We start from the raw sequence: 21,261 nt of genomic DNA on the forward strand, positions 1-21,261 counted from the left end.
GATGCGTTTTCATGAAAATCGTATGTAAAGAGTTTTATCTCTAAAACCAGATTAGCTTATAACGCTGTGTATGGCATAGAATAAGTCAAATTAAATCGCTAGTTAATACCACTAAAGAGGCTCAAAATAGCCTCACACTAACACGGTAGCATAATGAGGGTCCCTACATGCAAACCGAAGCATTGAGAACTTGGTAAGTGTACAAACAGTTTAATAAGAAGACATGTTATAAAGACAGTCCATTACGCGTATACAAACAGGAGCCATCTTGTAAAAAAGTCTCAACGAGTCACGTCACGAACGCTGTGCTGAGCAAGCTGGTCGATTGGAATTAAGTTTGTGAAATCTAATTACATGGAAATGCATGAATTATATCTGTTTAATAAAATAAATGGTTGACTAACTACAAGGGAAGAAGGTGTCCCGTATGAGATTCCAAGTCCCAGTTCATTACTTAGCACAGCACTTGTGGCTCGACTCGTCAAGACTGTTTTCCAAGATGGCTACTGTCTATATACGCTTAATGGACTGTATTTATAAAGTATCTTCTTATTAAACTGTTTGTACACTTACCAAGTTCTCAATGCTTCGGTTTGCATGTAGGGACCCTCATTATGCTACCGTGTTAGTGTGAGGCTATTTTTAGCCTTGTTAGTGGTATTAACTAGCGATTTAATTTGAGTTATTCTATGCCCCATACACTAGCGTTATAAGCTAAACTGTTTTCAGAGATAAAACTCTTTACATACGATTTTCATGACAACGCATCCCAGAGAACGATCTACTCGTTAACCATCTGTTAATTACTCCTAGGTTCATTTTTCGCCAGAGTTGTCTTTTAAAGGTGAAGTGTATAATGTGTGTGCCTCTATAGGCACAAAGCATAATTGCTATTGCATTCTGGGTGGTGGAATAAATATATATATAAAAAAAATGACTTTTGCGTCAACTAGTCATATGAATGAGGAGCTAGCATGGAGATCTGTCAGATCAGGGCCGTAAACCACCATAGACAATGAGGGGGACAAGTTCCCTCCAATAATTAGAAATGGCACATTGTCCCCCTCAATATCTGTGTCTTTTAGGATGACAAAAGCGTTTAAAAGTTTTATTTTTAGTATGGTCTGCCTCAGCGGTCTAATAGCCCTTGTAATTGTTAAAATGATTGAGATGGCCAATCAAATCAAAGCAGGCGGGGTTCAAGTTTGGCGCAAATTAATGCAAATATGATTTGCAAATAGTCCCAAAATGAGTATTTCCCAAACTGAATTAGAGCTAGAATTTCATTCACTTTTCTTTATGCTTTATAAAAAATAAAAACAATCGGTTGAACATTGGTGCGGGGCCCAATGTTCAAGACATGGTTACTGAATCCGCAAGTCATTTGTTGCAAGTTGTTTTTCGGGACATTCAGATTGTTGGTGTAAATTAAATTGACAGCTGGGATGAAAACTTTATAGTACATCAATATACAATTGATGTTCTTTTAGTTTACAAAGGAACATGGAACTGGAATGGGTAAAAGCAGTGTAATGTCACAAAATTACACACTTCACCTTTCACTCTACATGTGCATACAACTCCAATGCAACTTCAGCAGATTGATTAACACCATGACCGATGAATGATCCCATGCAACATTTCTCATCAACAGTGGGTGGCAGTGTGGGGCATGAGACTTCACTCAAAATGGTTATGGGTGAGACACGGTATGAGAACGGATCCTGATTTTAATAAAGTTTGACACTTACTCTCTGGAACATTATTCCCTTGCTGCAGGACGATAACATAATATTAAGACAGATACATTCAAAGATTTGTCTAGCTATCTAAATAAGCATTTAAAGTCATTCACAGAGATTTTTTTTCTGCAAGTAAGGATCAGATTAAAAACAATTATAGAATTGTAGCGCATTATTGCATCATTATATATCCTTTAAGGTATATGAAAACGAGTTTTGTTGATTCTTTAAATAAACAAGCCCCCAAAATATGAAAATTCTGTCATCATTTACTCACCCTGTTGTTCCAAACCCGTATGACTTACATTATTCTGCAAAATAAATGAAGATATTCAATGAAAGTCAATGGAGTTCAAAGCAATATTGTTCCCCACTGACTTTCATTTTATGGACAAAATTCAAAATATCTTTATTTGTGCCCCATAGAAGAAAGCATATACAATCAAACAAAAATGATTCAGACACAAGATATTTTTTGTTTACTGGTGGGTGCAGGACACTATAGTTAATTTATGTAAGTGAGCATAGGAAAATAAAGTAAACTGTGACGTATTATACTCAAAAATTCTTCACACAGTGGACTACCAGTAGCCTAGAAATCTAGACGCACCCTAGCGGCAGCAAATTTAATTTGCCCGCAAGTGTCGTCTAGGCACTCTCAATACCATTCTGAGCTGTGTTCCTCAAAATCTGGACGGCCCAATCACATCATGTATAGAGTCGGCGGGCGGGGCCATAATGACGACGGCCGAGTTGCGTTTGCGTGCTTCTAGTAAACACAGAAACTGGCGAACGGCGGCGGTCTTTCGAATCAGCTCTGACCGCGACTCTGGAAGACTTGGAGTTAAGCTTTTCTCTGAGAAAAGAACAAAGAACGGCACTGAAGTCATTCTTAAAAAGGGAAGATGTGTTCGGAGTTTAGCCGACCGGATACAGCGAATGTTTAATCTATCAGCGAGCTCTGTTTAACCTTCGTTGCTCTGGTTGGTGTAGCGCTATCCTATCGCGTGCAGAGGGAGTTTGAAAGACAACCGTTTATCCCGCTCCTCGGATTGAGATTGTCTATGGTGAGTTTCCAGACCAAACATCTTGATGTGGGTCTGGCTTGTCAGGCTACACTACCAGTAAAATTGATACAAATTTTAGACCTTAATCATTCCGACACTTTGTCCTGACCATGTTTTGCTTAAGTGTTTTTAATTGCTAATGCAACCTTTTTACACAACAGACAAAATTAAGCACTGCTTAGTGATTGGTTGACCTAAATTGGCATTTTCTAATTGTCCACTTAAATTTAACAGTTGATTGGTTGATTGTAATCCATTACATACTTTTCTATCAAAGTTATCTGAATGAATATGTTCTGATACAGTTTAACTCTTGTCATATTTTATTACCATTTTCTAAACTATAGTGAATAAACTGGGATAATGTGAGAAAATGTTGAAGGTGTCTGAATACATTTTGGTTTGACTGTAGGTTTGGAACTACATGAGGGCGTGTAAATGTCAAAAACGCCACTATCCCGCCGTTATTCATTACCCATTTACCTTTTTCTGTTCCTCCTCTTTGATAGGGTTGTCAGGAAGAAGCCGTTTGGTCTCTACGCTCGGACTTTTGTCCCGTGGCGCCTGCTGCACCGCCTGCTCAGAAGTCCCGCGGATCTGACCCTCCTGAGAAAGGCCCTGGAACTTCTCTCTGGCACTGAAGAAGTCAATCCGGTCTGTGCTTAGAGTCGAGGGAGGGGTTGTAGAGAGCTCGGCTCTGTGTAATGTGGCACTGGGGTGGTGGTCTTCATCACTGCTCTGACTTAACCCCGCACAGTCCGTCTCCGTGTTAGGCACTTGCTGGCTGAGATCCTGCAGCCCTAAAGAGTCCGGGGCCTGTGTGCATGGCTCAGGAGTCCTATTCCTAACGTTCACCAACGAGAGCACCTTCGGGTTAGACTTCTCCAAAGGCACAAGATTGGATACCTCAGGCTGCTCGGGCAGTACTTGATTGGCCTTTGCATCTGAGAGAAGCCTGGGGGACGAGGGTGGGTGATGTACAGAGGCGGGCGGATGAGGACGACCCAGCGAGACCGTCTCGGCAACAGTCACAGAGCTGACATCAGATCGGGCCTCCGGGACCACAGTGGCAGACCTCGGTCTGGGGATGGAGGGGGTCTCTGTGGATTTATGGAGGTTGTTGCCCGGGGTCCACAGGCCGTTGTAAATGTAAGTGTCTCGCCAGGTTGTGGTATCGGTCTCCGCCTGCTCCTTAACTAAAGTAGCATTGGCTGAGGTGGGTGTGAGAGTCTGCAGCAGCTCGTGTATCGAGGGGGACGTCTGGCCGAAGGTCTGGTTGCGGGAATTAGAGCGTCCGAGAGACTGTGCAGTGGTCTTACAGAGTGGCTCGTGGTGCTCCGACAGATCACTATCCGAGTGGGAGCGCCACAACTTATTGTGTCTCTGTTTGCTAGTATGGAGAAAGGAAAAGGTTGAGTAAACAAAACATGCAAGGAGTGGCAATAACAAACACAATCAAAAAGCTAACTATCAGTGGAGCACTGTATAAAATAACTAGAGGTGTACAATACAATTTCGTGGGTGATGTATTATTTGACAGTAAATATGGAAAATTGATTATTATTGATACAGAAAGTAGAATTATAGATTTTTTGTAGTAATCACGTGTCAATGTGCATGTGTGTTCACAGTTTGTAAGGAGTTTGCCATTTTTTAGCCATCACTGAGATCTCATCCGTCCTTCAGACATTAAACCGAGGTCCGTACTCTCTGTGGTCTTAAAAAAAACCCATGTCACTTCTCGTAAAGAGTAGGGGTGTAACCCCAATGTCCTGGCTGAATTCCATCCATTGGCCCTTGCCAATCATGGCCTCCTAAAAATCCCCATCCATTGAATTGGCTCTATCACTCTCTCACATATAGCCGGTGTGTGGTGAGCGCACTGGCGCCGTTGCACTATGGCTGCTCCAAGTGTATACTGCACACTGGTGGTGGTTGAGGAGAGACCCCAGACATTGTTGTAAAGCACTTTGGGTATACAGTAGTACATATGGAAGCGCTATATAAATGCCCCATTCTTTCTCATTCTCATCTACACAGAATGTTACCTTGTATTTGGGCTAGTTTTTAGTGGGATCAACATCTGCTGTAAGTAACAACATGCCATTTTCATATTCTGTATGTTTCATGCTGCGTAAATAGTTGATTATTGGTTATTGTTGTCAGGCCAGAAAACTACTAATGAATTATAACACATAGTCCTGCCGAAGAGCAAAGAGTCATTAACAGCATTATTTCACACACTCTGGTCTAATCAGCTGAGCGACTATTGATTGTAACAGCCCATTATTTAAGGACTTGCAGTACAAACATGACAGCGTGCAGTATAAGACAAAAAAAATGCCAAGTACGGTATAAATAACTCCCAAAAATGTAACTGCCAGTTTTGTTCCTCTTAAAGGGGCCTTACCATGGAAAACAGGATTGTCCTTGCTTGGATAAAATAAAAATAGTATGCATTAATAGATTTGGGGTCTAGATTTCTAGATTTCATAGTCTCCTTTGTTCACCAAAGCTGCATTTATTTGATCAAAAACAGAGTAGAAGGGCAATTTAAAATAACTGTTTTCTATTTTAATATATTTTAAAATGTAACTTATTTTTTGTGATGCAAATCTGAATTTTCAGCAGTCATTTCTAGAATTTTCAATCAGTGTCACTATCATTTTAATATGCCGTTTTTCTTTCTTCTTTTCAGTATTTTTCAATGTTGAAGACAGCTGTGCTTCTTAATATGTTTTGTTTCTTTGATAAATAGAAGAGTTTAAAAACAGCATTTATATATTTTGTAGCATTATAAAAAAACGTATTTACTGTTTTATCAATTTATTGCATCCTCACTCAATAAAATTATTAATTTTCTGATATACATTTTCAGATCATTTATGAAAACTAAGCTGCAAAACTGATTACTCTGAAATAGTTTGAGATTGTTCTAAGATTGTTTTTTTTTTTTTTTTTTTACATATTAATGTTTCGATGTACACATTGTACTACTTCAGTATTCAGCAACATGACCCGCCACCATTGTGTATGCGTCAAATAAAAGTTGTAAGTGTTTAAAGGGTCAGTGAGAGGATAGATAAAAAATTATGTAAATATACACTTCAGGGGTAAAATGTTATGAATGTGTATGATATAGTTCCTTGAAAAATATTTCATAGCTTGAGTGGTTCTGTCAGACCTAAAAAAAACAAAACATGAATAACCCCATTCAGTAATTTTACAGGAAGTGCAAAGTACATTGTGTTGCAAATGCATACCCGCCCACATGCACAAACCTACAACCTCTGAGACGCAGGCACACGATCAAAGACGCATGAGTTACTAAGTGGAATGTGGTCGAACAGCCACTATAACTTCTCAAAGAGTACGATCAGAGCCCTATAATCAAATGTGAGAAGAACAGTGTCATTAACACGGAGACGAACGTGTCTGCGGTCATTTGAGCGAGTGGCATACTTGCATGTTTAAATACTTGAATGCGTAGACATTTCCTGCTAGGCACAAGCATTTGAAACGACATATTTACCTGGCCATCAGTATTCCCTGGTACTCTTCCAGCTGTCTCATGAACGATGGGTTGGGTTTGGTGACAGCCCTCCGCTCTTTAACATACTCAAAGGCCTTCTCCAGATTCCAGCCGTACTCCTTCATGGCATATGCGATCACAGTGGAGGCCGAACGACTGACGCCCATCTTGCAGTGCACCAGACACTTCGCCCCTGCTTTCCTGTAGGTATCAGATTAGTCTTGTGTTACAACCTGAAATCACATTCATCTAGCTCACACATGAAAATTGGGACTTCTCCAGCATTCCCTTTGCTCATCTGTTCATCCTTATGATTTTTTTGGCCGCTATTTGATTACCAAGTTCTTATTCATTTGGATTGTGAGCATTTGTATTATTCATTGTTTTCAATTTTTTTTAAAAAATTACAGCTACAACAGTTCTTTAGTTAGATACCTCAACATATTTTAACATGACATTTTATTATAGTCATCGTTACAAGGCCATTTTTGTTCTTTTTTTGAAGTGCATATAAAAGAAGAAGCAATTAGAATTGCACAATATATTGAAAAATGCTTGCTCAATGTTAAACCATTAGCATTGTTAAATACAATCTGAAAATGAATTTCCCATTTTACATACTGTACATTACAATGTTGCTATGCCTAAATTAACTTTTGTAGCATATTGTATTAATATTTCATTATAATCATTTTATTAGATATCAGTTTTATTTTATTGTCTTAGTATTGGCCATAATTTAAATTAATTTAAATGTAACATTCAATAATTATTAATGTAGTGGTACATTAAAGTATTTTTCTTCCATTAACAACGAAGTCATAGATGGATCCATTATGAGCATTCCTAAATGACTCCAAGTAGAATCTCAGGATCATATACTCACAAATTGTGGTAATTCTAACATAACAAATATAGCATAAATATAGCATAAACTTTATGACAACTACAGCAAGAACACCAGTGCATTTTACTCCAAAGTGAGCATTAGGAGGTTATTCCCACTCACTTGGCTCTAGAAATAAACTTGTAAGTGTCATTCCAGTAAGCCAGCAAATCTGTGGCCTCTTCATCGTAAACCCGGATATTGTGGTACTCAAATAGCCCTGGAAAGAAGTTATCGATCTCCCGCGTCACATTGAGGATGTATTGCACCCTGATGGTAAACACAAAGACATAACTGAAATTCTGCATAATCATTAACACCAGGAACAGACTTCAAAGAGAGCGTAAAAGATAACAGGTTTATGACGAAAACAGAAAAGTAGGATCTATTGCAGGTATTACAGGAATGAGTGTTTTCATAGAATAGGATGTCAACAAAACTCACCCGCTGTTTTGTAGTTCTTCCAGATTCGATGCATTCCATTCAGAACCCTATAATTTGGTACAATTCAAAAAATGACTGATGGTACTGCGTACCTGAAATGTATGATTAAAACGTGTGGGTGACATCACTCTCACCAGGTAAACGTGCTCAAAAATCTCTGTGGGCCTGTCCATCTGCCCCAAGATGACTATCATCTCATTATCAATGTACTCCTTAAACTCCCGTAGGTTGCACACCATCTGCATCTCCAGCTCCGTGCGGATCTAAACAGGAGTGTGTGTGCAGGTACAGCATGAGCAGAGCACACGTGAGGGGATTCTGCAGAATTAATAAACCATTCAGGAAGTGATTTTTATGATGTGCAGTTGTATCATACGTCTTTTGAAGTGACATTTTCAAGGTCCTTCTGCATCATGATCTCTCTCAACCGATTCTTGATGAGTCTCTCCGTTCTTTCTCGCTCAGTTGGCCTGGAGACACAAGGTAAACATAAAATATAAATTAAATGATAGTTCAAATCTGACATGATATTTAAAGAATGTGTCTTATTTTAAAGTGCCCCAATTATGCTATTTTAAAGGTACCTATTTGTTTTTTGGAGGTCTCCTACAATAGTATTTCAGGCATCCAGGGTCAAAAAACACTTTCATTGTCAAATTTACATACAATTCAGTGCCACCTCTTTTCTTACAGTGTCTGAAATGAATCAATCAAGGATCCAGTCTCTCTAAGCCCCTCCTTTTCAAGACCTTACTCTGCTTTGACTGGTCAGATAGCCCAATCTGTTGTGATTGGTCTGCTGCTTACAGCATGTGCCAAAAACAAAACCCATTACCATAAATAAAACTCTTGAGCAGAATGTTTCTAAAGGTTGTGCACGTTAGTGGGGTTCATTTAAATAAGCGTGAATGCTACCATCCGAACCCTTGTGCGGACCAAACAAGCGAATCGAGACCACTGAAAAAGAAAAATGTTGCCCGTCACAGTTTGAAACAGGCATCAGAACCTAGTCTCCTTGCAGCCGGATCTTCGCTTAAGTGTGAGGGAGGGATTCCTGCCGCTATTTTGACTCCTTTACACATTTTTTAAGCTCTTCATGAGTTCTTAGCTGATCAAAATATCATCATATGTAGGCTACGCACATACAACGAGCACATTTAGCCCAGCAAACAGCATTGTTTTGAATGTTCCACAAGGTCTTAATAACTTAATTTGTCGAGCACTAAGATCTTTGAAACTTTGCAGACCTTTTACATTCACAGTCAGCTCTATTACACACTACATGAAATGTAATATTTGAAAGTGACACTCGAAACACTCACCTAAAGGATTATTAGGAACACCATACTAATACTGTGTTTGACCCCCTTTCGCCTTCAGAACTGCCTTAATTCTACGTGGCATTGATTCAACAAGGTGCTGAAAGCATTCTTTAGAAATGTTGGCCCAAATTGATAGGATAGCATCTTGCAGTTGATGGAGATTTGTGGAATGCACATCTAGGGCAGGAAGCTCCCGTTCCACCACATCCCAAAGATGCTCTATTGGGTTGAGATCTGGTGACTGTGAGGGCCATTTTAGTACAGTGAACTCATTGTCATGTTCAAAACAACAATTTGAAAGGACTCGAGCTTTGTGACCTGGTGCATTATCCTGCTGGAAGTAGCCATCAGAGGATGGGTACATGGTGGTCTTAAAGGAATGGACATGTTCAGAAACAATACTAAGGTAGGCTGCGGCATTTAAACGATGCCCAATTGGCACTAAGGGGCCTAAAGTGTGCCAAGAAAACATGGATCCATGTTCTCATTCTGTTTACGCCAAATTCTGACTCTACCATCTGAATGTCTCAACAGAAATCGAGACTCATCAGACCAGGCAACATTTTTCCAGTCTTCAACTGTCCAATTTTGGTGAGCTTGTGCAAATTGTAGCCTCTTTTTCCTATTTGTAGTGGAGATGAGTGGTACCCGGTGGGGTCTTCTGCTGTTGGAGCCCATCCGCCTCAAGGTTGTGCGTGTTGTGGCTTCACAAATGCTTTGCTGCATACCTCGATTATAATAAATGGTTATTTCAGTCAAAGTTGCTCTTCTATCAGCTTGAATCAGTCTGTCCATTCTCCTCTGACCTCTAGCATCAACAAGGCATTTTCGCCCACAGGACTGCTGCATACTAGATGTTTTTCCCTTTTCACACCATTCTTTGTAAACCCTAGAAATGGTTGTGTGTGAAAACCCCAGTAACTGAGCAGATCACCTTTCTTTCCCATTCTGACATTCAGTTTGGAGTTCAGGAGACTAAATGTATTGAATGACTTGTCTTGACTAAATGTATTGAAGGAACTGCCATGTGATTGGTTGATTAGATAATTGCATTAATGAGAAATTGAACAGGTGTTCCTAATAATCCTTTAGGTGAGTGTATATATATATAAAAACATGGAAAACATGGAGTGGACCACAGTGTGCTGCGGAGCTAACAGAGACTTCCACCATCAGCTGTTTTCTGTCCACCATCAGCTCTGTTTCTGTTCACCATCAGCTCTGTTTCTGTCACCACCAGCTCTGTTTCTGTTCACCATCAGCTCTGTTTCTGTTCTGTTTTCTGTGTTGGTTGATTGTTTGTAGTATTCTATATTTTTACTTGTTATTCATTTTTTGTTGTTATTCCCCCCCCCCCCCCCCCCCCCTTTGTTGCACTTTGAGATTCTTCGGAATGAAAAGTGCATTATAAATAAAATCTATTATTATTATTATTATATATATATATATATATATATATATATATATTTATATATATAAAGGCTCGTTGTTTTAAACTGGCCTCAATTCGCTCAAATTAAAGGAACACTGGCAAATTAGTACTCACACATCAGAGAATAGCACAGGCGAATCTGCGCGGTGGGACTGCACGTCCTGCATGGCGTTCCACTCGTTGATGCGGGACTGATCCGAGGACATCCGGCTCTGGTAGTAACTCACCCATGTCAGGAAGAGGCTGCCTGGGAAGTAGTTATGACAGCGGGCCACTTCACAGGCCTTATGAAGAGACTGCAGGGCTGACCTGAAAAAAAGAGGTGCTCCATATCAAAACATGCCATCATATCAAGGTTTGACTGATACCAAAATTCTTTCCTGGGTACAATATTAGCCCAGTATTGATTTTAATCAAAACCTTAGGTAACAAATAAATTAGGGTCAATTAATTTGATAATTCAATGTCAATGTCAAAGCAATAACATTAATAATTTGAATTATTTAAAGGTGCCCTAGAATGAAAAATTGAATTAACCTTTCCATAGTGAAATAACAAGAGTTCAGTACATGGACATCACATACTGTGAGTCTCAAACATCATTGCCTCCTTCTTTATATGTAAATCTTGTTTGTTAAAAACACCATGGAAAAACAGGCTATTTTCAACATAACGCCAACTGTAATGCAATCGTTAAGATCCTTAATATGTACGCCCCCAACATTTGCATGTCAGCCCATGTTCAATATCAGGCAGAACTGTGTATCTGAATTATCAGTTCAGCAGATAAATAAAGCGTCACGTGAGGATAGTAAAAACGGCAGCTTTCATGGACACAAATGTTATGTTCCAGGCTGTGCAGGGGACGCGAGGACTTTTCGTAGCCTTCCCACAGATAAACAATGTCAACAGTCATGGTTGAGGTTTATTTACAATTGGATACCACAACAAAGTAATTCAAATTTGTTCATTTGCTCGGCCCATTTCACCACGGAGAATTTTTCTAACCTGGGGCAATATAGCAGGATTCGCTCAGCATCTGATATTGAAGAAAGGGCAGATTTCAACCGTATTAAGTAGTGATTTTATCCACTTCTTGACTGTCAAACCCATTCCGGATTAAATTGAAAGTTTCTTAGTAAGACAACATTACTTATAATATCCCCTGTGTTGTCTAGATCTAACTCAAGATGCTAAAGTAACAATTGGAAACTCCAAGTATCTCACATAACAGTTTGTCAAATGGCAAAGGTTAATATTATTTCCTGCCAGTGTTGTCAGAAAATACAACAGTAGATAAGAATGTCGATCCCTTTTGACGGATTGAAATCTAAATTAGCCTATATTTCATCATTAACACATAACTCAGAAACTAACTCCACTTACTACTACTGTTTAATTGCTTACAGATCGCTCACTCGAGCCTTGTAGCTAACATCACCTTCTTCACCATCTAAGTTGAAACGATAGTCATTTGACAAGGCTTCTAGTCAATTTGTTATATAAATATACATTTTTGAGAACTGAAGTATGATTATTTTGCAGCAGGTGAGTAGTAAACATGACGCTGCCTAGTTTGGGTGGCTTCTACATTACTTTGTTTGAATAAATACATCGACTTTTATATCAGTACTCTGCTGTCAAAATGTAACGTTACTGTACAAACATATTTATGCGCTACCCAGTTCAGTTCGTGATTCAAAGTTGAGAAGCTATTGTAAAATCATTGCCGTGACGTATATAGATGTGCTTGCTGTCATTGAGCAGCAGTGGAGTGAAACAACCAATCAGAGCAGAACTCTGCATTAATTTTCACGACCCTTCCAAATAAGGCAAAAACAGAGCATTACATTCTAAGGACAATTTCTAGGGTTGTAAATGGACCTGTAAAACCGGACAATTTTTGACCTTAAATAAGCCACATATTTAGATATCAAAGAACAATTTAACATATTGTTTCAAATCATTCTAGGACATCTTTTAAAATATATTCTATGTAATTTAATCATTTATTAATTATTTTTAAATTAGATGCATTAGGTTTCTTTTTTATTTAAATTGAAGTTAATTTTCAGTTGATATGTTAAAATTTGACTAAACACTATTTGTATTGCACCTCCCATCCAATAAACACAATAACCTTTGCGCTTTGTTAGTTTTGGCATGGAACAAAGTCTCTGCTTTCAAATTCGGTCAAATTTATCACAGTATTTTTTTGTGCTCTTTAATGTGGCCTGACAGAACGCTTTTGACGTGCATGTGAATTGATCATTTCTTCCTCTTTACTATTAGTTACAGCATGAAACAAGCTTTAAACTCAATTTCCTTGTTTCAGCACAATAATTTCAGTGCATCACTATTATAAATGATATTTTATGAATCTTCAGAAGAAAAGAAAAGCACTCACCACATGGCTTGGACTGAGACAGGCTTGAATATGTGTATCCTGGTATCTGTTGACACACTGAAACCCCTGTGAAGGAAACAGAAGAGTGAAACACAATCTGAACAACCTGCAGGAGAATGAGATGTGCATTTGTCCGTTTTGTCACACCTACCCGTCACCATCCAGGTGGATCCGCGCGTCGCTCCACAGTGGAAGCACCATGCCTATGGAACAGGAACTGCAACACCCACAAAATGTAATTACTTGCTTATAATACATTTGATTGGTTTAACTTAACAGTATAAGTTGCAGCACAAGCAAACCTGTCAGAAGGGCTGAAGTCCATGCCCAGCACCACGCTCTCTTCTGTGTCCTGTCTACCATTAGTGGAGACCACCACCATGTAGCGGGTGCACTGAGGGAAGGTGCTCTCCAACCGCACAGCCTGCAGGGAGGTTAGAGAGTTCATTTAGAAAAAAACACAATATCAATATTTTAGATTAGACTTTTCTAGATTTTTATAATATCATTTACATATTCCTCGTCTTGGAATTCACTAATGGCGAGTTCACACTGCAATATTTGATTGTCTCTCTTGTGAACGAGCACCGATTTGCCTATGATTTCGGCATTTATCTGCGATTTTGCAAAAACTGTCAGCAAGGGAAAATCGTGCAGTGTGGACTCGGCATAAGCTTTCTGCCATGCATTTTAGGATCTTATTATTTGAAAGTATTCATGCAGTGCGGGTTTTTGTCCAAACCTTGCCCAAAATAATTGCCTACATGGGCAGCTCATTAGGTTTTGGTAGAGAGCTAGTTACTGTGTGTGTGTGTGTGTGTGTGTGTGATTGTGTCTGGTGCTCACCAGACGGATGTTGTCCTCTGGCCGCAGTAAAGTGAACATGGTCTGCAGGTGCTGTTGAAGGTCCCCTGAACAAAGAGAGTTAAAATCGTTCATTAATCATAAATATTCATAGACTTTTTCAGATATCTTCACGTCAGACATTACTTAGACATTACAACAGGCATATAAAAGATGTGGAAGATGCTGACACAAGAAGAATGGCTAACTATGTGTGTAAAACAGATGAGTACAACAAATTCATAAAGGGAATTTGCTTGGAAAAATGTGACTTTTCATAAACCCCAAAGTAAAATATCTGTACACCAGGAATCAAAAGGTGAATGCTGAAGAAAATGCAGAAATGTAATGGTTGACCATTTTCACATCTTTTGGGACTGTAACGTTATTCACACTTATTGGCAGGATCTAAATAACGAGATAAATGAAATAATGAAGTTGAATCTTTAGTGCAACTTTAAAAAAATGTACTTGGGCATTTCTCCTTCAAAAATAACAAAGAGGGACATATACCTTTTAAATATATTACTAGTAACTTGTAAAGCCATTACAAGGAAATGGCTCAAAGAGGATCCCCCATCTATATATGAATGGCAAGAAATTGTAAACGATGTGTACGTTCGTTAAGACAACAGAAAAAAAAAAAAGACCTTGTGAACCATTTTTGACTTAAACCCATGGACTGTGTTGGAAGTGTAACCCTTAACATAACATTGTGCTGCAGAATTTGATCAAATCATGTGATCGTGAATGTAATACACGTTATACCCGGTGACCAGTTTATGTCTATGTATGTGCTCGGGTGTACACAAGAATATGTTCTTATGTAAGGAGGAGTATGTACATATATCTATATATTGTAAGTATATGTTTTTTGTCATTGTACCTGCATGTTTGCTGCGCTGTGCTGTAATCCTGGGGAAGCAGGAAGAGGACGAAGAGGAGCCATTCCCACGTGGAAGAAAAAGGGCGGCACCTTTCACTGTTAGAAAGCTCTCACTGATGCTGAGGACAGAGAAAGAGACCGAAATTTAGATAATGTGCATATCTAAATAGCAATACATAACTGTTCAAAAGTTTGGGGTCAGTAAGATTAAAAAAAAAAAAAAAAAACATTTTATCCAGCAAGGACATATTTCACTGATTTTAATCAAAAAGGACATTAAATACATTTATAATATATATATATATATATATATATATATATATATATATATATATATATATATATATTTTTTTTTTTTTATATCTTTCAAAGAGCCCTAAAAGTTTCACAGTTTAAAGTATTAAGCATGTTTTTAACATTGAAAATAATAAGAAATGTTTCTTGGGCACCAAATCAGCATATTAGAATGATTTCTGAAGGTAGCAATTTCTGAAGAATAAGTAACTGAAAATGAGTAAATTCAGTCACTGAATGCCCAGGTATACTTCCATTTATCATTCCTGTGCTGCAGCAGAGAATTATGGGAAACGTAGTGTGGTTGCTTAATTTTTTAAACCAGCAAAATGTGCTTTTTCTGGCAAGTTTCATAATTCCTCATCAAGGGTAGACAAAATTCTTTCTTTAAATAAAATAAAATAAAAATCACAAAATGATAAATAATAATTTGCCTTATAAAACTGCTTTTTATGCCAGTAAAATGTCAGTAAAGTCCATTAAAGTGAAGCTAAAAATAAGAGAGGAATCCTAAAAGTCTACATAAACTAATGTTTAACATTATATAAAGAGGATCTATTTTCTTCCAGGAACATACGTCATAGTATCCGTCATTTAAATTATTTCTGCCCAAGGCATACAGGAAAAAAAGGGGGCAAAGCCTGGTTGAGTTGCGTTAGTATTTTTTTACAGTCTATAGTTGAAAATAGGCTTGAAACAGTTGACCAATCACAGTACCCTGGCTGGTACAGCCGACCAATCAGAGCATACTACGCTTTTTCGAAAGACATCATGAGAACTACACAGAGACTACAGCCAGACTGAGACGAGAGATGCAATTAAGTAACATATTTAATTTGTTTGTGAACACATTTAAGAATTAAAACTTCAGAACAAAATCAAGACTGTAAAAGGGCATCATTTGGCCTGTTCAAATAATGTGGGTGCAATTCCCAGAGGTTTCCGTGTGAAACTTTAAATTCTATTCTCATTTCCACATGTCTATCATTGTGTTATTTCTATCTTTTTTATGAATGTCACTAATGTGTTTTAAATCCTGAGTGGAACATGAGACACTGTGTTCAGTGGGGAAATATGGGAGGACTCCTTTTTGAAGGCATTAGCTCACACACCGAACTCTCTGTCCAGGACGCAAACAAGAACACTCTGTTCCCCATCACTGCGACAGCTGGGGGATCTGTGTGTGCGGGTTTCTGTTCTTTGAATAATACCATGCAATATCTCCTTCCAATCAATGACATTCAAACTATGCACACTGTAAAACAAGAGTGAGTGTGAATAGCAGAGTGAGCAGAGAAGTGAGAGAGGCACGGATTCATTTAGTGCGTGTGCGTCTGCTGTTTTCAGTCATGTGCTTAACCATATGTCGTTTTATGAGGGTGTTATTGTAGGTCGGCTCAAAAGCGTGAGAATGAAGTATTATAGGAGTGTGTGTGTGTGTGTCTAAAGTCTGTTGCATCTCTTCAATGATCTGTTGTTAATCATAAACCTGTTAAGTTATTTTTTATAACAACAATAAAGGATGGTTTCTAATAGTATATTGTTTTTGCAGCATATTTGACTCTAAGAGTTTTCTTAATAATAATACATAAATACATTCTGTGCTGCAAAAATGTATTTAAAAAAAAAAAAGTTTGTATGAACAGTAAGTAATTTTACTGATTTAAAGGGCTAGTTTGATATTTAGGTAACACTTTACAATTTGTATTTATCATCATTGTTAGTTTATGCAGTCCATTGTAGCTCTATTTAATTTCCACATATTCACACTTTCTGTGTGACATGCACATGTTCAAATACAATACAACGATTCAGCCCAGGCCATTGGAAAAATGTACCTGTGGCAACATTTCTGCCAAATATTACGTTGCGTTGTGCACGTTTTACGCCAGTTTCAAAGTGAAATGTCCTGTGAGTGGTGCTAAAAGCATGTTCAGCTTTATCCAAAACAGATGAATGTGAATCTGAATGTGAAACATTTACGTAGTACGTAACAATATTATGTAGGTTTTGTACATATAACCCCAGTTCTCAAATGAAATATCCAGTGAGTGGAGTTTTAAAATAACATACACCTGCTTTAAACTGATGTTAATAAGCAAATGTCATGTAAAAATACACTCACTGAAGCAATGCCATTTCTTGAGTTTCACGGGACAGAGGAGCTTAGCATGTCAGAGAAGCCAAACATATGGATTTAAACTCCAAAATGTATTCGTTGGTAAAAAATTGTATTGGGGTCATAATTTAATATTTCTAAAGGAGCCGTGTCTTTATTATTTGTATGATTAAATGTGCTAGCTGTTTTACTGCATCTAGTCTTGATTTCTGTTGGAAACATTTTTACCAAAGAGACTGTGTTTAACGATTACATGCAGACAGCGGAGTGGGGAAACAAAGGAAGTTGCGGCAGATGTTTTCTTCCGTATTGTAACTATCAAAACTTAAGGAGGTCAGAAGATCACCAGACGATTCAGTTATGACATTTTCATGCTGACTTTAAAGCCGCATTTTGCAAGTTTTGCCTCTTTGTCGCCATCTCAGTAAGAAACCAGCAATTTCAGTTATTTGCATAATCATCGTCTTTACATGATTTGTGCATCGGCAAGGCTCCTCAGCGCGGATGACCGAATGTTTTGAGGAGCACTGTGGGTTGTCAGTCAATGCACCAGTGTGGATATTCACTGTAAATCCGAATCACAGAGATTATATGTCTTGGAAGTATGACCAAGATAAAAAAAAATTTTTAATTTTTTTTTATGGAAAATGTAATCTGAACAAGTAAGTAACATATCTGCTACTTTTGTTCTGCTACCAACGGTGATTGAATCTATTGATCACTTAGCTCATATCACATCAAACCATGCAAATTACTAGTAGTTATACTTTGTTCTCAAATTGTTAATGTTAACAACATCCGCTATAAATGATCCGCGACCTGCAGCATCCTCACCATAGACTTTATGCGATCCTCACATTCAAGATCCCCATTGTGAGTCGGGCTAATGTAAGTAGATAGCCTGAACACTGGCTGGTTATGTTCTTGCTCCAATGGATTTTGAAAGATTTTTTTTTTTTTTTTACCAAAAAAAAAAAAAGTTATGGACTGCAGCTTTACATTTTTAATTGTTCATCATACAAATGTCTCTTATGAAAACTTCTGAAGACAGGAATAAAAAGCAAGACTTGAGGACCCCTTTCATGGTCATTTGTGGTCATTTTGAAGCCGTTCTCATTCACTTAAAATGCTGGGTTAAAGACAACCCAAGTTGGGTTGAAAATGGACTAACCCAGCAGTTGCTTTAACCCAGCGGTTGAGTTGTTTTAACCCAGCTGTTGGGTAAATGTTTGATTAACACAACCCAATTGCTGGGTTAATACAACCCAATCGCTGGGTTAGTTCGTTTTCAACCCAACAATTTTTAGAGTGTGGACTGTTCGTATTTATTACAATGGTGTGAGTGTGTGTGTTTTCTAGAAGTGGGTGTTACAGAAGGTAACGTGCATCACATATGTTTTTTATAAATGACTTAGTTAGCGATATAACTTTTATTTATTATTTAAACCCAATTTAAATAAACTTCAAATAAGTTTAAAGTAGTGTCTGTTAATAATAAACAATACAAAAATAATAAGCGAAGCAAAACATCTAGACAAGCACCTGACACTGATATTAAAATGGGCGGTCTTTGTAGCTCAGTAAATTGATTAATTCAGTTTATCGTTAGGTTTTTTCCGTCGCATACCACAAATTTGATAAGGGAATGAAGGTATGCGGAAAATTGGGGCACAAACTGTAACTCAGGTAAGTCAAAAAACATGTTGAAAAGCGTTATACACAATATCGGCAATCACAGACATTCACATTAGGATGGGATAAGATTTATCATAGGATTGTTGAGTTTGAACGTTTACTGAGGTTGTGTGAGAAAAACACAGACATGGCATTTTTCTAACATCCCCCTGGAAAACTAGTCCCGTCCGAAGAGGGCTCAACTCAGTAACAGTTCTTGGCTCGTTTGGAGTTGGACATAATAACCTATAGTTGAGAGAATGAGTCCATTCAATATGGAAGTTCCAAGTTGACTCGCCAAAATCCTGCATCTATTTACTACACTGTTCCCTGAATACCCACCACAGCTACTAACAAACTCCGAGAAACATTCAAATAAAGTGGCGGTTTTGCAGGGGTCAAGAACTGTCCAACCACACTTCAATCTACGGCCGTCTGTCTCCTCGCACTGTACACTCAAATAATAACACACATGGTTTCATTTAAGCAGCGGTTTGTGTGTTAAAGCAGGAAAAGGGAGGGGAAAGACAGAAAGACGAGATGACAAACGTGTAATGCTGAACCGAACACTTCATCAACGTCTCTATTGACAGCATCAAGTTTGAGTCATTATTGAAACCAGCTGCAAGGGTGTTACTCTCCCGCACATTTCAGAATTCATTTCGTTGATCTGTTGATTTATATGAATCTGCATATTCAAAAGAATGTTCCTGAGAGTTTATGTATTATCAATGCTTTAAAACATTCAAAAGATGTCAACGTTGTGTGTGTAAAGACAAAAAGGCCACATCTTCGATCACACGATGCTTAATTTACACAAATATACAAAACGCTGATTTTCACACTGAAGAGATTGTGTGGTCTTCAGCAAGCGGATGAAAACGGAATGAAACTTTTGCTTTTGCATAATGATAAAAACGTGTGTGGCAAGGACTTCCTGTTTACCGAGGACAGGAAGGTGGTGTGGGAGTGATGTAAGGTGTAAAACTATACATTGTTTGTTTTGACTGTCTCAATCGCCATGTGACAGGAATACATGCATATTTAGTTAGATAAACTGAACATCCTCATTACAGGGAACAACAGTTTTCAGTCATGACAACAAAGATAACTTTAGGATCTATGTGTGAGAGAGTAAAGAAAAGAATGAATCTAAATTAAAAAATACATTAAAAAATAAATTAAGAACTTCCCAAACCACCACAACATTTTTTTTAAAGAAATTAAAATAAAGAAGAAAAAAAACAGAAAGAGACCCCGAAATGCGCATAAGAAAATGAATTAAATGAATTAAATGAAAAGAAATGAAACATAAAAAATAACAAAAATAAACTCCAAAAATACCCCAAAAAGAAGTTAAAAAGGAAAAAAAGAGCTCTGGAATGCTTAAAATAAATAAGTAACAAGAAAGGACTTCTTAGTTTACTTCAATGATTAAAAAAAAAAAAAATGCTGATCTTTTTCAAACTTACAAACGGTTGATGTTGTCCTGGTACATAAACCCGCTTTGCAGTAGTATTTGTATTCCATCGTGTGCAGACAGGCATTCTGTAGAGGTGCTTAAAGCAGTCGCCAGACCACCTAAAGTCATCTTTTACGTCGGACAGTGGTGAGGAAACCCTCACAAGAGCTTTTCCATCCTTCTACCACATGCTAAAGAGATGATTAAAACACTGGCAACTACTCAGGTTCCTCCGAGCATTAGAGTGACTGATCTGACAAACGTATTACGAGCAAATTCAGTGGGAACTCATCGTTAAAACTATCATCCTTCTTGGATATACTCTCAGTTCGAATCTCTGGTGTATCCATCTGCTCCACGGGTAAATAGAGGCAAGACACTGAGACGGTGGGTGGAGTCAGGAAACATGTGCTCTGTTGGACAGCAGACTCCTTATCAACCCACAGAGTCAACACAAATAAACTGGATTCAGAGCTATCCGGAAATGGATTCTAATATGGAAGTCACAAGTGTATTAAAAGTAATAATAATCGGCCAAATGACTATCATAAAAGTCCTGTAATAAACCGAAAATGTGCAGAGAAAACCATAAAATCTAGACTGTATATACGGTCAATTTGAATTAGTCCATAAATACATAGAGACTAGGGACCATGTAATGTAATTATCTCAAACAACAAAGCGTATTTGATGTGATCAAAACACTGGACGATAATAGCCTCATGCTTGCTTCACACTAAAATGCAGCTATACAATAGGAGGAAGCTACAATAAAAGTGAGGAAATTGCAATACGTGCTTATAAATAAATGAATACGAGCGTGCTACAGCCGATTGTGCTACAGCCATACTGTTCGATCGAGGCGGTCCTGTCTTCAGGTAAAAAAGGGAAGATGATGGAATTTCCCATGGCAATCATAGCAATCATGAGAGCCCTTGGTAGGGGACAGGATAGATCTGTTCCCATGGGTCGCACTCGCCCTTTGTCCTGCCCAGTTTCCCTTGTTGTGACTGACTGAGCTACTGAAATCCTAAACCAAAGGTGAAACACAAGGCCTGTGTAAACATTTAGGTTGCCCGTCATGTGATAATGTGCTATGGCAATGTATTTAAACCAGACCAGGTCGCTAGGGCCATCAAAACACAAATAGT

General features: G+C 38.1%; 1 protein-coding gene across 1 annotated transcript in view; it reads right to left on the reverse strand.

Annotated features, from left to right (window-relative positions):
- Window positions 1-21,261, reverse strand: part of ssh2b (slingshot protein phosphatase 2b) — a 37,159-nt gene that overhangs the window by 2,982 nt on the left and 12,916 nt on the right. Inside the window, exons 3-14 of the mRNA XM_067424380.1 lie at window positions 14,562-14,680; window positions 13,679-13,743; window positions 13,135-13,256; window positions 12,984-13,049; window positions 12,833-12,898; window positions 10,540-10,734; window positions 8,048-8,141; window positions 7,806-7,934; window positions 7,672-7,718; window positions 7,351-7,497; window positions 6,342-6,542; window positions 3,293-4,199 (exon numbers count right to left, since the gene is read on the reverse strand). Coding sequence (XP_067280481.1) covers window positions 3,293-4,199; window positions 6,342-6,542; window positions 7,351-7,497; window positions 7,672-7,718; window positions 7,806-7,934; window positions 8,048-8,141; window positions 10,540-10,734; window positions 12,833-12,898; window positions 12,984-13,049; window positions 13,135-13,256; window positions 13,679-13,743; window positions 14,562-14,680 — 2,158 coding nt within the window. The remainder of the gene's footprint in view (window positions 1-3,292; window positions 4,200-6,341; window positions 6,543-7,350; window positions 7,498-7,671; window positions 7,719-7,805; window positions 7,935-8,047; window positions 8,142-10,539; window positions 10,735-12,832; window positions 12,899-12,983; window positions 13,050-13,134; window positions 13,257-13,678; window positions 13,744-14,561; window positions 14,681-21,261) is intronic.

Source organism: Pseudorasbora parva, chromosome 18, assembly GCF_024679245.1.
Source record: "Pseudorasbora parva isolate DD20220531a chromosome 18, ASM2467924v1, whole genome shotgun sequence".
NCBI classification, from domain to species: Eukaryota; Metazoa; Chordata; class Actinopteri; order Cypriniformes; family Gobionidae; genus Pseudorasbora; species Pseudorasbora parva.